The sequence below is a fragment of the Pelophylax lessonae genome (genome assembly GCF_965119305.1).
Source record: "Pelophylax lessonae genome assembly, chromosome: 8".
Classification (NCBI taxonomy): Eukaryota; Metazoa; Chordata; class Amphibia; order Anura; family Ranidae; genus Pelophylax; species Pelophylax lessonae.
The window spans coordinates 166,216,098-166,233,046 of NC_138775.1; the positions used below are offsets into that span (position 1 = coordinate 166,216,098).

At 43.6% G+C, this 16,949-nt stretch overlaps 1 protein-coding gene across 1 annotated transcript in view; it reads right to left on the reverse strand.

Annotated features, from left to right (window-relative positions):
- Window positions 1–16,949, reverse strand: part of PTPRC (protein tyrosine phosphatase receptor type C) — a 230,074-nt gene that overhangs the window by 34,427 nt on the left and 178,698 nt on the right. The window contains exons 11-13 of the mRNA XM_082266341.1: window positions 7,406–7,514; window positions 3,528–3,562; window positions 1,051–1,160 (exon numbers count right to left, since the gene is read on the reverse strand). Of these exons, the coding sequence (XP_082122467.1) occupies window positions 1,051–1,160; window positions 3,528–3,562; window positions 7,406–7,514 (254 nt within the window). The remainder of the gene's footprint in view (window positions 1–1,050; window positions 1,161–3,527; window positions 3,563–7,405; window positions 7,515–16,949) is intronic.

Here is a 16,949-nt window from a genome sequence, read left to right on the forward strand (position 1 = left end):
ACTGATGTGAATGTACAATATTTATGTAAAGCGCTGAGTAAATTGACAATGCTAAAAAAGTATCTGTAATAACAATAATAATAATCCAGGTGATTAGTATGAGCAGATTCAGTTTGCTCTTGGCGGTTTGACTAATTAAATAAAGTTGGTTATGCATTAAAAGATTTTTTGCATTCAGCCCGCTAACAGATTCCTCATAGATCATTAGCAACATCGATGGACAAATCTCACACTAAGATGTTCCATGATTAGGCTTTACATTGAGTAAAATGTGTTAGAGGGTGGATCTGTCAGTGCATTAGATAGATTAATACAATATTTGTTATGGCTTTTATAATAGAGAATGGCTCTCTTCTATCCTTCCTTCCAAGTGTTCTGTCTGTAATGCAGACATTGGACCACTGGAGAGCCAGCAAACATTAGCTGGGAGTGTTGGGGCATTGTGTTTGAAGTGGAGCAGTAAACTCTTCCTGCTGAGGCTATTGCATTCCAAAAAACAGCTACATCTGTAGAGCCAGCTGTCAAAATGCAGTGGGTGCTTCCAAACAGTGACTACAGCTGGTTGGCTGCAGTCAGTATTTGGATGAAAATTATCCACCCAGCTCTGTCAATTATTGGATTGAAAAATGTCGGGGCACTAACAGGGACGCCCACTTCTTGAATTTTGGCTGTTTCATCAGAAACCTGCCAAAATTGAATTAGTGTATGGCCAGCTTAAGCCTGTTTAAGCCAAAATAACTACAACGTAGCTTTGTTTAGCTAACTAACTTGGCTTTTGCGATAAGCAGTACCTTTCTACATCTGACATTCCGTGCATATCCATAACCACTTTAAAGTACCAGCCATCAGGTAAAAGTAGAAACATTAATTATAATTTTCTTGAGTCACTGACCCCCCCCCCCCCCCCCTCACTGTTTGCCATCATTTGTGTCACATACGCTTAGGTTATCACACAAGCACTCCAAATGTAATTCATACCAAGCAACAGTCATTCTTTGCATGGGAGTTACTCAGCTATTTGCTTGTAAATACCTGGCATGAGAACCCTACCTGAAATTCATCAAGGAACAGCCGTCCCTCATCTGCATTTTTCTTCTTGTATGTTTCAAGAAGTTTCTCCACTGGAATAGGCTCAATGTTCAGCAGTTGCTTCTCATCATCTTCACAAGACAAAGAATTTAGAAGTGAATATTCCTGGGATATTCCTGAGTAATGTACTGTGTTCATTAACATTTGAGTGTTTTATTATGTAGAATGTTATTGTAAACAATTTTATGTGTTTTAAAAAGGTATTACTAATTTTGTAATGATTTTGTAGGGATCTACTGCCATCTACTGTCAGCTGCTATTGTCACAGTGTTATGTATAATTTATGCACCACTTCCTGCCCCTGTGGAGGATTAGAAAACCCTAAAGGAGTAAGCAAAGGGAGAGAGATAGAAAGTTGCTGCCACATGTCCTTTTTTAGGAGAGTTGCTGCTCTTGTAGTTTCATCCAGCCAGAAGAGACTATTATGTGTCTGTAGATCTTGCTAGGACTCTAATGATTTTCTAACTTCCTGCAACAAGCTGACAATGCTGCACTAAATTCTCAAACAAGCTCTTCCTGAGGTATCTATGTGGACCACAGAACATGCCCATCATGGACAGAAAGTGTATTACTGTCAGGATCACCAGTGCCATATAGGTAGGACTGTGCTCTAGTCTGGCAGGAGAACAACAGAAGGTCTATTCATCATTGCAGATCTTGTCTTCAGGACTCTGACACAAAGACAGATGCCACATCATCCTCAGGGACCCCCGCAACTGGACTTTGCTACAACATTCATCCGGAGGTATCTTCATTAATAGCTAAATACTGTATATCCAAGTATATGTGCTCAATTCTACCTGGACTCCTATTGGGCTCTTTGCTGATAATACCTGTTTGTACATTGGATGTATGTACTGGTAAATAATCACTTCTTATATAAAGCTTGTGTTATTTCTATACTGGTGTGCATCTATATATTTGTGGTTAATTTTCTATGTATGTTTCAGTAGTTCTTCTGCTTCTAATTACTTTGTTTAGTTTAGTGGTTTATTTCCCATGAATGGAATTCCCTTCTGTTCACTCTGTCCAGAGGCCCTGTCATGGGTGGAGGCATTGACAACTTTATTATCAAACCCACTTTTCCACTTAGCAAAGGTTCTGGTTCTCATATTTACCTACAGGTTTAGTGTAGTTTTCTGTTTGTGGCCTATCATTTCTTTCCTTAATGATCATCAAAACTGAACTAAAGTCTTGGATCAGTCTTTAAAAGCTGAACAGTCTCCTAACCTGTACTAAAATAGCTTACTCTGATTTCACTGCACACTGTAAGTTTCTCACAATGTGAATTAGAACCAGACAAATTGAGATAAAGCCTATCTTAATTAATGACTGGAGAATATCCAGCATCATCTAGTCCTTTCCTCTTCAGCCTGTCCTTGGCCCACCCATTCATTGGTTTTTAGTTCTTTCCATTGTGGGGTCTCAGCATCAGGTGTGGGTATTACCTAGGTCTGTCTGCATGCAAATGCAGCCTGCCTAGTATGTCCACTTCTCCAAACTGACACCCACTCATCAAGTTATTTTGATATCTGCAAACTTCTCCCAAGAGCTAATTTACTGTCTGTATCAGGACTGAGGGTTCTTGAGAGGAGTACTGAGGCAGGGGGCTGTGATGAGAGACCCAATGACATTAATAAAAAGATTTTACAAGGTTTTACAGGCAAAACCGGCAAAGCTAGATATCACTTGGCTGCACTTTATATTAAAGCTTCATAAAAATTCGGAAATCATAGACAATATAAACTGGCTACATTAAGTAAAGATCATGAAAAACATGTGAAGTGCTATGTTACGCATAAAGCAGTAAAGTGTTTCAGGGTGCAATGTGAAGTCATTAGACTGTAGTCTCATTGACATCCGTGATTTTGAGTCTTGTTTTTTTTCACATTTAGTGTTATCATCAGACAGTTTAGGCCTCATGTACACTGCTACTTGTAAACGGATGTTTTGGAGCAGTTGGGCGTTTTTTTCAGAAACCCCTGAACCCTCCTCTATGTTATCATATCTGTCCATGTACACTAGATCGTTTACAGTCATTTAGAGGCAGTTGAGGTCAGTGTAGTTTTTTGGAAAGCAATTATTTGCGTTCAGGTTGTTCAAAACGTGTGTTCACCGGTATTTCAAACGCAAAACGCGACCGAACGCGACCGAACGTGATCACCCGTGTTTAGCGCTTGCGTTTTTCCATTTTAAAGGGGAATGATTTTTTGACCTCTAAAAACGGATCTGAGCGCAAACGCCCGCTAAATGCGGCTGCAAACGTGACACAATGGACGTTTTAAACGTCCTTTACATAGCTGTAAAATTCCAGCGTTCAAAGGACTTTTTAAAACGTCCCGTGTACATGTAGCCTTACACTACCATTCCTGATAACACCTTCATCTGTACTATAACATCTGTTTAATATATTTTCACAATTACAAATTTGTGATTACCTGGGTTGGTCAGAGGGATGCTATCTTCATTGTTGCTGAAATAAACAAAGGTTTTTCAGACCAAAGTCAATTAATTGAAATAAACTAGACTGAAATAGCTGTAAAAATAAACAATGTAAAATAAAAACAATCACTAAAATCATTATTTGAGAAACAGCCTTATTCCATTATTCCAGTATTAACTTGCCAACCGCCCTATAGCAGATTTGTTACAGGGTGGCTATAGGGTGGCCACGCTGTGCAGAATCAGGTATATTTATGTGCACTTCCAGGTAGCGTGTCGCTTCTCCTGTGATTTATCACATCATAAGCCGATCAGCGGGTGCCAGCCCAGCTCCTGCCAGTCACCGGGAAGACACAAAGGACAGAGCAAAGCAAGGAATAAAATCCATCCCTTTCCTTAGAAAAAGCACCTCACACATTACACAAAAACACCGGCTGAGCCCACATTTAATCCTTTCATCACCCTAGATGTTTAACTCCTTCCCAGCCAGTGTCATTTGTACAGTGACATGGCATATTTTTAGCACAGATCACTGATCACTGTATTACTGTGACTGGTTCCCACAAAGTATCAAAAGTGTCAGCGTGAGACTATCTGCCACAATATCACAGTCCTGCTATAAGTAGCTGATTGCCACCATTACTAGTACAAAATAAATAAATAAAAATTCTAGTATATATCCCATAGTTTGTTGACGCTATAGCTTTTGTTCATACCAATCAATATGCTTATTGGGATTTTCTTTTACCAAAAATATAGACCAAAAAAAAAAAAAAAAACACAGTGGTGATAAAATACTACTAAAAAAAACTCTATTTGTGGGGGGAAAATGACATCAATTTATAAATAATATATTTTTTTTTTACGCAAAATTGTCATAATAACAAGTTATTTCTCACACACAGTATAGGCATATTTACATACATAGCGGTATTCCAGAGTGTGGCTCGGGGTGGAATTTCAGTGCCATTAGCGGTAACCCCCGAGCCACATTCGGGGTACCGCCAGGGAGCATCACTGGTTCCTGGAAGAGGTTACTTACCTTGTCCCCAGGATCCCACGATGTGTTCCTGCAGCATATGGCGGCCAGATCTTCCGCCTGATGCTCTGTGCCCCGGTTTCCGTCTCCTGCGAGCGTCACGTCGCAGGGGGTGGATACGGCAGCAAATTTGAAAAGTAAAACACACTGATATATTGTAATCCTATTGGATTACATTACTAAATAAAATAAATTTACATTAGTTTGCCCCCCAGTGCCCTTGCCTGCAGTTTTACTGTACTATAAATATATATATATATATATATATATATATACATACACACATATATATATATATACTTTAACTTTTTTATAGTTATTTATTATATTATAATTTATGATTTTGTGTTTCAAACTATATCATACCCGAGATGTTATGAAGAAGAACGCACAGTAAAAAAATCATGTGTAAATAGTTGGTTTGGGCTGCTCGTCCTTAAGAATTACATGCAAAATAATGGTAACGCTTTCAGCACCTAATATCGGAAACAATCCTACCGCCAGGGAGGTTAAACATGACATTTTTTTCCACAAGTTTTTGGAAAATGTGGAAAGAAAAAGAAAATGATTTTTTTTCACACAAAGTTGTCAATTTATAAGATATTTCTAACACATAGCATGTACATAGCAAAAATTACACCCCAAAATACATTCTGCTACTCCTGAGTATGGCGATACCACATATGTGAGATTTTTACACAGCCTGGCCACATACAGAGGCCCGACATCCAAGTAGCACCTTCAGGCATTCTAGGAGCATAAGTTACACATCTAATTTTATTACAACCTATCACAATTTTGAAGGCCCTGGAGCACCAGGACTATGGAAACGCCCACAAAATGACCCCATTTTGGAAACCAAACACTCCAACGCATAATCAGTGAGGCATGGGCTGCAGATAGGTACTCAAGTACTCTGATGAGCTGCATATAGATACTCAGGTACACTTATGGGCCACAGACAGGTACTTAGGTACACTTATCGACTTCAGAAAGGTACTCGGGTACTCTTATGGGCTGCAGAGAGGTACTTGGGTACTCTGATGGGCCGGAGACAGGTACTTGGGTAATCTGATGGGCTGTAGATAAGTGCTTGGGTACTCTGGGCTGGAGACAGGTACTCGGGTACTCTGGGCTGGAGACAGGTACTAGGGTACTCTGGGCTGGAGACAGGTACTCGGGTACTCTGATGTTCTGCAGATAGGTACTCAGGTACTCTGGGCTGCAGATGGGTACTCAGGGTCTCTGATGGGCTACAGAGAGGTACTCGGGTACTCTGATGGGCTGCAGATAGGTACTCAGGCACTCTGGGCTGGAGATAGGTACTCGGGTACTCTGGGCTGGAGACAGGTACTCGGGTACTCTGATGTTCTGCAGATAGGTACTCAGGTACTCTGGGCTGCAGATAGGTACTCAGGGTCTCTGATGGGCTACAGAGAGGTACTTGGGTACTATGATGGGCTGCAGAGAGGTATTCGGGTACTCTGATGGGCTGCAGAGAGGTACTTGGGTACTCTATTGGGCTGCAGATAGGTACTCAGGTACCCTGATGGGCTGCAGACAGGTACTCAGATACTCTGATGGGCCATAGATAGGTACTCAGAAGGGCTGGAGACAGGTACTCAGGTACTCTGATGACAAGTACTTGGGTACTCTGATGGGCTGGTGACAGGTACTCCTGTACTTTGATGGGCTGGTGACAGGTACTTAGGTACTTTAGTGACAGGTACTCGGGTATTCTGATGGGCTGGTGACATGTACTCGGGTACTCTGAGGGATTGTGACAGGTACTCAGATACTCTGCTGGGCTGGTGACAGGTACTCTGATGGGCTGGTGACAGGTACTTTGATGGGCTGGTGACAGGTACTTTTATGGGCCGGTGACAGGTACTTTGATGGGCTGGTGACAGGTCCTCTTTATTGGTGGGCAATCAGGGTGTTTTAGTGTGCACTGTAATCAGTAACTAGCTGTTACCGCAATCTCCTCCTCAGACAGGATCGGTGTGTGAGGAGGAGAGCTCTGTAACAGCTAGTTACCGTGGCATGTCTACATTCTGTGACTGACTGTGATTGGACACAGCTGGTCACGTGGTAAAGAGCCAATTTCATTGGCTCTTTACCCTGATCGGGGATGGGCTGTGTAGAGTGACACTCTCCATCCCCGATTGCCATTCTGCGTGCCCCTGGGGGAGCACACGAGCGTCGTGTACAAGGAGAGTGCATGTGTCCAGCTGTGATTGGACACAGCCGCTCGCATGGTAAAGAGACATTTTTATTGGCTCTTTACACTGGGGGCGCGGGAGAGTGGCGAGAACGGGCGTATGTCATATGACATCCGCCTGGAGGGAGGAGGCCTCCCTGCCAGCATTCTTTTCCTATGCGCTGGTAGGGAAGTGGGTATATACAGATATACTCAACTATGCAGCAGGTCATATAAAACCTGGTATCCCTTGCTTCAATAGTGATGGGAATATCCAATTCTATCACGATGCCAAGCTTATATAAGTACAATATGAAGCACCAACAAGAAACTCCCTTATGTTCCCTTAATAAAAAAACATTGGCTTATTTGAAACAAGTAATTATTATTTATGTTCGGTTTGCGATGGAGGTTAGTTTAAATATTTAGGATTACATATCTGATTAGTTACAAAAAATATGCAATATACTTGTTGATATTTACTGCATGTCCATGGAAACGTGCATTTCTTTTCATGATTACTAGAGTTTCCTTTGATTTCTTCCAATCAAAATGGTTGTAGGTGACTTTGATTTAACATAACAAAAAGAGAATGATATGTGGATTGAGAATGAGAAAATAATACCATACATTACCTTGATGAGTTTCTTTGCAGCCTGTAGATTTTAATCAGGACAAAGATAAGGGCCAGAGATGTGATTGTAATTAAAAATGCCAGGAATCCAATAAGGGCCTTGTCATTATCTGTGCAATAAAACACAACATTTACTGTAGAAAACAATGTATTTATTAGACCTACTAAAACGAGAAAGAAAAAAGACCTGGACCTGTCTCTAACAGCCTTTAGCACAAGCATTCTACTATTTACTTTGGGTTACATTCAAATTTATTCAGACATTTGTCCTTGTCATGTGGTACAGCTGGCTGCCATGAATTTTACATGTTTTGCATGCACTACCATTTTGATTCTTTTGTAATGCATCCAACTGAAACACAGAGGTGTAGCCTGTGAATGTAGCTCTAGGACTGTCTTCACTATGTGCTTTTTATGCCCCATTTGCACACTTTATATAGGCAAGGTCCTTTGTATAAAGATTGGAAAACATTATTTTCGATTTCACTCTTTTAGAAACACATACTTTGTTAATACTTCCAGTTTTTTAGGGTCTGAAAGTTGTAATGTCCAAATGAAGTTAAATAAAAGGGGGAGAAACACCAACAGACTGGAACCTGCAAACTTTCTTTATTTTGTAAACAATGGCTTGGGGAGCCAGTCTGTATGATGAGGTCACAAAGTAGTGCACTGGGAACAAGACTGGAGATTTTTTGGCTATGAAACCTACACCAAAACAATTCCTCCAGATGAAATCAACACCCGCAACACTGGGCAGCATAGAAGTCTTGCAGAGATTTCACATTCCGAAAACACTTAATCAGTGACATAGGCATCAGCTGCTGGTAATCAAGGACTGATTAATTTTGATAAATGTCAGACGGTCCATGAAGTCTGTGGACAGACGCGTTCTATTATCAGTAACCAAACCTCCAGCAGCACTGAATGCACGTGCAGAAAGCACGCTGGATGCAGGGAAGGGCAGCCCAGCAGCTCAATTGCATACAGGGCAAGTTCTGGTCAGTGGTCTATTCTCATGACTCAGTAACCCAGTGGATAATCAACTGGAAAGCTCTCCATCTCTGTTTTCACCCCTACATAATCGCCCACCATATAATGCAGACACTTCTGATAGGATGTGAAAGCTAAGAGCCCTGGGCGGCGAAGACTAAAAAAATTGTGAAATGCATCACTTAGGCGGCCTACTTCTCCACCACTCCTCTCTTGACCAAAATAATCCTCAAAACGTCCGTTTTCAACGACACTGTAACCTACCAGAGTTGGGAAAAGCATTAGATAAACTCCTCTTTAAAGTGTCCTCAAGAGATTTCCCCTTCTGCACCCTTTGTGGGGACGAGATGAGTTCTGAGACTTTCCCCTTGTAACTGTGGTCAAGGAGGGTTGCCAACCAATAGTGATCCTTCTCCTTGATGCCACGTATTCTTGGGACCTTTCACAGGCTTTGAAGCATGAGGGAGCCCATGCACCCCAAGTTTCCGGCAACATGAGAAGCAGACTCCTCGGGGTCACTGAGGATTATAGTATCTGGAACTGCTTCCTCTCAGCCAGGTACTACTGCTAAGGCTCCGTTCACATCTAGGCGTTTTGGGGCGTTTTTGGGGCGTTTTTCTGCTCTAGGATCAGCTCTCAAAACGCCCAACAAGACAAATCCTATTCATTTCAATGGCCCCTGTTCACATCTGAGCGTTTTGACGCTGTATACAAAACGCCCAACGCTCAAAAAAGTACATGAGCTTCTTTTTGGGCAGATTACAGGCGTTTTCCATTGATCTCTATTCAATCTAAAAACGCCTGCACAAAAATCGCGGTAAAAATCGCGGTAAAAAACGCCGCAAAAATCGCGGTAAAATCGCGGTAAAAAACGCGCGAAAAACGCTACGCTCAGGTGTGAATGTAGCCTAAGGGCTCTGGGGATGGAAAACCATCTGTTGAGGGCTGACATATTTCTTTCACTGCGTCACTGCCTCCAAAACTGTCAGAATTCTCCTCCTCCTCTTGTGCATTATGTGGCATAAGTAGAATGATGTCTGCATAAAGCAGGCCTTGAGAGGAATTTAAGTCCTCCTCTTTCTCCCGCTGCTCTGCCTCGAGTGCCCTGTCCATAATGTCATGCAGAGTCTGCTCCAGCAGGAATACAACAGGGATTGTGTCACTGATGCATGCATTGTCACGGCTCACCATCCGTGTGGCCTCCTCCAATGGGGACAGTAAAGTTCAATGCATCCTTTATCAGCAGCCATTGGGGTCAGAAAAAAAAGCAGAGTCAGCCTAAGGCTGTCGTTGTACCATACTCCCACAGGTACTCATTGACGGCCCTCTGCTGCATGTGCAGCTGCTGCAGCATTGCCAGTGGCAATGGGCATGTTAGAAATCAGGTGGTTTATGGGCAGGAGCAATTCCCACTGAATTTTAGCCAGCCGAGCACTGGCTTTGTATGACCTCCTGAAATGGCTACAGACTCTTCTGGCCTGCTTTAGCAGATCTTCCAACCCTGGGTACCTATTAAGTAAATTCTGCACAACCAAATTGAGGACATGTGCCAGGCATGGCACATGTGTCAACTTTCCCTGTCTAAGGGCGGATAGGAGGTTTGTGCCATTATCGCACACCACCATTCCTGGCTCCAGCTGGCGTAGTGTTAACCACCTCTGGGTCTGCCCCTGCAGAGCTGCATAAATCTCTGCTCTGGTGTGGTTCCTGTCCCCTAGACACACCAACTGAAGCACTGCATGGCACCTTTTAGCCTGACTCATTGAATAGCCCCTTGAACGTTTAGGGGGTACTTTTGGTTCGTAGGACAATTCAGCAGAGGAGGGCATGGAGGAGGAGGGTGTAGAGCTGACAAATCTCACATCATCACCACTAGCTGTATGGAGACATGGCAGCACAACAAGCTGCAGCACTAAGCCCTGTCCTGCATCCTTTCACAAGCAGAGTTATTCAGTGTGCTGTGCAGAGATGTATAGTAACGAAGTAGAACTACTTAAGTACTGTACTTAAGTACCGAAATGCGGTATCTGTACTTTCCTAGAGTAGAATTTTTTTCTCCTACTTCTACTTTTACTTCACTACATTTTTTCGATGATTTCGATACTTCTACTCAAGTATTTTTTTTTTGTGCTGCATAGTTACTCGTTACTTTTAAAAAAATTACCACTGCCAGAACAGTAGATGGTAGGTTGCATAAAGCTCAAAAAAATGTGTATAATGTCATTTGTAAATCAGCGCATACGAAAATAAAGGCTGTGTATAATAAAAGCTGCTATACCAAATCTTTCCAATAAAAAGAAAATATGAAACAAACAAATAAATGGTGCTACAGCACTTAAAGTGCATCAAGAAACTACTAACAAACACAGGTTAATCATTTAAATAAATCATTTGAAATAATAAAAACAATATGATGTTCAAACTTTTGACTTATTTCTTTAATAACTACATAACACAGTACTTGTACTTCTACTTTCAGTACTTGAGTAGAATTTTTTTTTCAAAACTACTGGTACTTTTTACTTTTAGTACTTAAGTAGCAAATTTTTTGAAAAAACTACTTGCAATACTTAAGTAAAAAAAATGTTGAATACTTTAGTACTTCTACTTAAGTAACTTTTTCTGCGAGCACTTCCACTTCTACTCAAGTAATTTTTTGATCGAGCACTTGTACTTTTACTCAAGTAGAAATTTCGAGTACTTTATACAAGTCTGGTGCTGTGATACGAAATATAGTGTCCCTGACCATGCCTGCTGGACCACGTGTCAGCAGTAACGTGTACTTTGCGGCTAACTGCCTTGCCCAACGATGCCACAACATTGCCTTCCACGTGATGGCACAGAGCTGGAATGGCCTTACGTTAAAAGAAATAGCAACTGGGAACCTGCCATTTTGGTACAGCACATTCTGCAAATTCACAGAAGGGGCAGAATCCACCAGATGGAAAGGCAGAAGTTGCAAAGCCAGCATCTTTGACAAGCTTGCATTTAGACGCTAGGCATGTGGGTGGCAGTGACTGTAATTTATTTTTTTCGCTGCAGCAGATGGGACAGAGAAATTTGGCAGAGAAAAATCAATTGCACTTAAATATACTGTGTTGACAATGTACCAACGCACTGAAATATACTGCTTTAAGCGGCATGTGACGTACTGAAATATACTGCGATAAACATGCAGTAACGCACAGAAATATACTGCGTTAAACGTGCACTAAGGCACAGAAATATACTGCGTTAAGCGTGCAGTAACGCACTGTAATATACTGCGTTAAACATATACTAATGCACAGAAATATACTCCGTTAAATGGCACGTAACACACAGATATTATACTGCATTAAACGTGCACTAACGCACAGAAATATACTGCATTAAACGTGTAGTAACGCACAGAAATAACCTGTGTTAAATGTGCACTAGCGCACTGAAATATACTGTGGTAAATGGCACGTAACTCACCGAAATATACTGCATTAAATGTGCAATAACGCACAGAAATATATGGCGTTAACCGTGCACTAACACACAGAACCACACTATGCTAAATGGCACGTAACACACAGAAATATACTGCTTTAAACATGCCCTAACGCAAAGAAATATACTGTGTTAAACGTGCAGTAACTCACTGAATAAACTGCAATAAACGTGCACTAAGGCACAGAAATATACTGTGCTAAACTTGCACGAACGCACTGAAATATACTGTGGTAAATGGCATGTAACACACTCAAATATACTGCGTTAAATGTGCAATAACGCAAAGAAATATACTGCGTTAAACGTGCACTAACGCACAGAAATATACTGCGTTAAATGTGCTGCAACACACTGAAATACACTGCGCTAGACGTGCACTAACCCACAGAGATATACTGTGTTAAACGTACAGTAACACACAGAAATATACTTCGTTAAACGTGCACTAATGCACAGAAATGTACTGCGTTAAACGTGCAGTAAAGCACTGAAATCTACACTAATGCACAGAAATATACTGCGTTAAATGGCACGTAATGCACAGAAATATACTGGGGTAAGCATGCACTAATGCGTGTAAATTTACTACATTAAATGTGCAGTAAGGCACTGAAATTAACTGCGTTAAACATGCAGTAACGCACAGAAATATACTGTGTTAAACGTGCACGTAATGCATTGAAATATTCTGCGTTAAACGTGCAATAACACACAGAGATATACTGCGTTAAACATATAGAAACGCACTGAAATATACTGAGTTAAATGTGCAGGAACGCACTGAAATATACTGCGTTAAACGTGCACTAACACACAGAAAATATATTGCGTTAAGCTGCACGTAGCGCACAAAAATATACTGCGTTAAACGGCACGTAACACACAGAAATATACTGCGTTAAACGTACAGTAACGCACTGAATGCACTATAATGCAGTAAACCTGCCCTAACAAAATAAACGAATACTAAATTAAAAATTAATGGTCAGGTCACGACACTCACACTGACTGAACTATCACTAAATTCACACTAAAGTAAAAATTAATGAACGCACTACACTCACACTGACTGAAGTCATCACTTCAGCTCTGGAAGGTTTCACCCCCTTAATGACCAGGCCACTTTTTGCGATTTAGCACTGCGTTACTTTAACCACTTCCCGCCCTCCCTATAGGCAAATGACGGTGGGAAAGTGGTTGCATTACCCCGACCGGACATCATATGATGGCGGCAGGATAATGCGGGGGGTGCGCAGAGCGGCGATCGGTGATGCGGCGTGTCACACTGACACACCGCATCTCCGATCTCGGTAAAGAGCCTACTGATGTAGGCTCTTTACTATGTGACCAGCTGTGTCCAATCACAAGTAAACAGGCACGAGTAAAGGAGAGCCGATCTGCGGCTGGATGTACTATAGGAAAAGAGAGATCTGTGTTTCAGCTTAGCTGAAACACAAAATCTCTCTCCTCCTCTGTGACAGAACAGCAGTCTACCTTGCTTTCATAGGCAGACCACTGTTCGTTCTGCAGAATGACATCACGGCCCACTGATTGGCTCCCGCTGTGTCAATGTCGCAGTATATATGCGGTGGGCGGTCCGGAAGTGGCTAGATTCACACTAAACTGATATTCTACACTGACAATAGAATAAAATGGCACACTATAGCACACTAAAGCCCCGTACACACGTACCGATTGTCGGCCGTAAATATTCGGCCGACGACCGATCGGCCGATTGTAGACTTGTTAGTATGATGCTTCCGACAGCCGACAGCGCATTTTCGGCCGAACAGAATCTGTCGTGCAGGCATTAAAATTTAATGTGCAGTCTTTTGCAGTTTTCAACAGACACGACAGCCCTGGACAAAAGACGGCCGATCGTTCGGCCGACGATCAGTACGTTTGTACGGGGCTTTACTCTAGTAGCACTAAACAGAGCCCTGTTCTATCTCTCTGCAAGCTGATATCACACTACAAACGGCCGCTATTGAAAGAATACTTTATGGGGTGGGACTAAGAGCAATGAGCCATGATTGGATTGAGTCATCATTACTTTCTCCAATCATGGCTCTGACAGTGCTCTGTGCCCTAGTTGGACAAAGCTTTCTTTGCTTCAGCCAATCGGGGCTGCCAAATGCACTGTGCGGCGGTGCAGTTCATTGTTGTCATTCGGCAGGCTGAACAAATGGTTGAACGCACCAATAATTCAGATGTTGGTTGAACAGGCAAATAGCCAATGTTCAGCCCAAACTCATGCTTGGGCCGAACTGTTCGTCCATCCCTAATGTTTACTAAAACTATTGCATTTCCATGTTTTGTGTACTGTCGGAGAACAGATATAGTGAATGCAGGGACCTGGATTAACTAACACTTTAACTGTGGCACAATGTCCCTGTCTCAGCTGCTAGAAATTAGACATTGCAGTTGCATCCCAATCTGAATCATTGTATTGCAAGTTGATAGTTACAAAGCAGGCACACATAATTTGGTGAGCTAGATATTGAAATGAGACTTCAAAAGCTCAAGCAGTGCTGTATCTTGGCCTAGGCCAACAAGGCCCAGGCCTAGGGTGGCACTTTGCAGGGGGGCAGCAAAAAAGCTGCACCCTGCACAAAAAAAAAAACAGCCTCCTCCCGGTTCACGCACGAAAAGGGTCTCCCCCGGCTTGCACTACACTTTTAATATAGTGCCAGTCTTATGGGGTGAATTGGGCCAGAGGGCAGAGTCCAGGAGGCAAATCGGTCTGGCACCCCCATAAAGCGGTCAGTGATAAGGTTGCACTGATGGGCAGTAATGAGGCGGCACTGATAAGGCTGCACAGATGGGCACTGATGAGGCTGAACTTGTGGGAACCAGGGCAGGACTGAGCATCGGGCACAGCGGGCATATGCCCGGTGGGCCGCCGAGGGTATTGTAATTTGTAATGTAAGACAAGAGACAGTGACACTAGTGTCCGGCCGTTGCTTGCCTCTCCGCGGCCGATTCCGCGGAGTCTGAGGGCCGCGGCCGTCGCATTACCGCAATCTGGCCGCCCGCCACTGTCCCCGACCCCGCATCTGGCCGCCCGCTATCCCCGACTCCAGTCCCCACTCCTTGAGTCCTTGCTGACTTTGCTCAGCTCAGCTGGCCTGGCAGCCGGCTCCGCAGCGGCATCCAGGCTCCAGCGTAGCTCAGGAAGGGGTGGAGTCGGGGGGTGGACCGTGTGACCGACCGTGATGTGACTAAGGCCGGGGACCCAATGCTGCCCTTTCACAGTCAGGAAGAAGCGGGAAGTGACCGGCGCCGCACACCGCACAGCCACAGACAGACACACTGACAGTGTGTCTGAGTGAGTGAGTCTAAAGGCCCGTACACACGTACCGATCGTCGGCATACAAACGTCGGTGGACGAAGGATCTGCCGATTGTACGCGTGTTAGTATGGTGCCTCCGACAGATGTCTGCGCACAATCCGCGGACAAAAGTCTTTCGTGCAAACATGAAAATATTTGTATGCCGACACCAGAACGGACGATTGTTCGCCTGTCAGTACACAATTCGGCCGACAGACCGCAGATTTGCAAGACTGGGCATGCTCAGAAAATAGAAAACACAGGGAAAGTTAACCATTACATGACATCACTTCTGCAGTCGGCGGACAAAATTCTTGTGCTGTCCTTGTGCTGTCTTTGCACTTTTCAGCAGACACCGACATCCCGGGGAGAAAAGAGGAACATTTGTAAGCCGACCATCGGTACGTGTGTACGGGGCTTCAGTCAGAGTGTGGAGTCCTGTGGAGGAGTCGTCAGAGTCAACTTGCAAGTCTAGTGCCTGCCTGCCCTGGAGGAGCTGCATTAACACCAGCACTGCCACTGCACCACCCACGACCAGGACAGGAGCCAAGGCCTCAACAGGTAAGGAAAGAATGGCAGCAGGCCAGCAGCACAATTTACAACACCACAGACCACACACCACTGTCACACTCATCGCTGGGATTTGTGGTTCTGGGTGGCCTCCGGCAGAGCAGGGTTCTGGTCTGGAACTTCTGACTTAGCAGCAGGCAGGCCGCAGGCGTAAAAAACAGATAACAGCTACACTCTGTCACTGCTAGAAAATATGTGCCATGCCAGTTTGCTTGTTACATGTGATGTGACAGCCAGGTGCACATTTTCAAGTTGAAAATGTGCACCTGGCTGTCACATCACATGTAACAAGCAAACTGGCATGGCACATGTTTTCTAGCAGTGACAGTGTTGTAGCTGACTGTTATCTGTTTTTTACACTTGCGGCCTGCCTGCCTGCTGCTAAGCCAGAAGTGAACCATGCTCTGCAGGAGGCCAGAACCACAAATCCCAGCGGTGTTGTCGTGTTTGTTTTTGTGCCCTTTCCTTACATGGCACATGTTCTAGCAGTGACCGTGTGTAGCGGTTTTCAAAACCGCTACACACACACACTGTCACTGGCTGCTGCTAGAAAACATGTGCCATGCCAGTTTGCTTGTTACATGTGATGTGACAGCCAGGTGCACATTTTCAACTTGAAAATGTGCACCTGGCTGTCACATCACATGTAACAAGCAAACTGGCATGCCGCATGGCACATGTTTTCTAGCAGTAGCCAGTGACAGTGTGTGTTTAGCTGTTTTCAAAACCGCTACACACGGTCACTGCTAGAACATGTGCCATGTAAGTAGAGATGCACCGAAATTTTGGCAACCGATATTTTCGGCCGAAAATGAGCCTATCCCATTTCTGCCGATAAGAAGTTAAAGATGCCGAAAATGTATGGCCGCTACTATGTGTAAAAAACTGAGCCCTTCACTTCCATGTCATCTCCGGGTATCTTTGCTGACCGCTCCGATCTGATCCTCTGCCGGCGCTGGGCGCTTCATTATGAGCTACACTGGTTGCTAGGATGGCCGGCCGAATGGCATCTATCAACCAGTGACATCCCGGAGAGAAGACCCAGCATGCACAGCAGAGGAGGATCTCGTCCTCTGCGCCTTTTACTGAATCGCTCCACCCACCTCCTTCCTTCATGTGCTGTACGCTGCGGAGGAAAATAATGTGGCATGTGGCTGTCTGCTGTGTTGTTTTT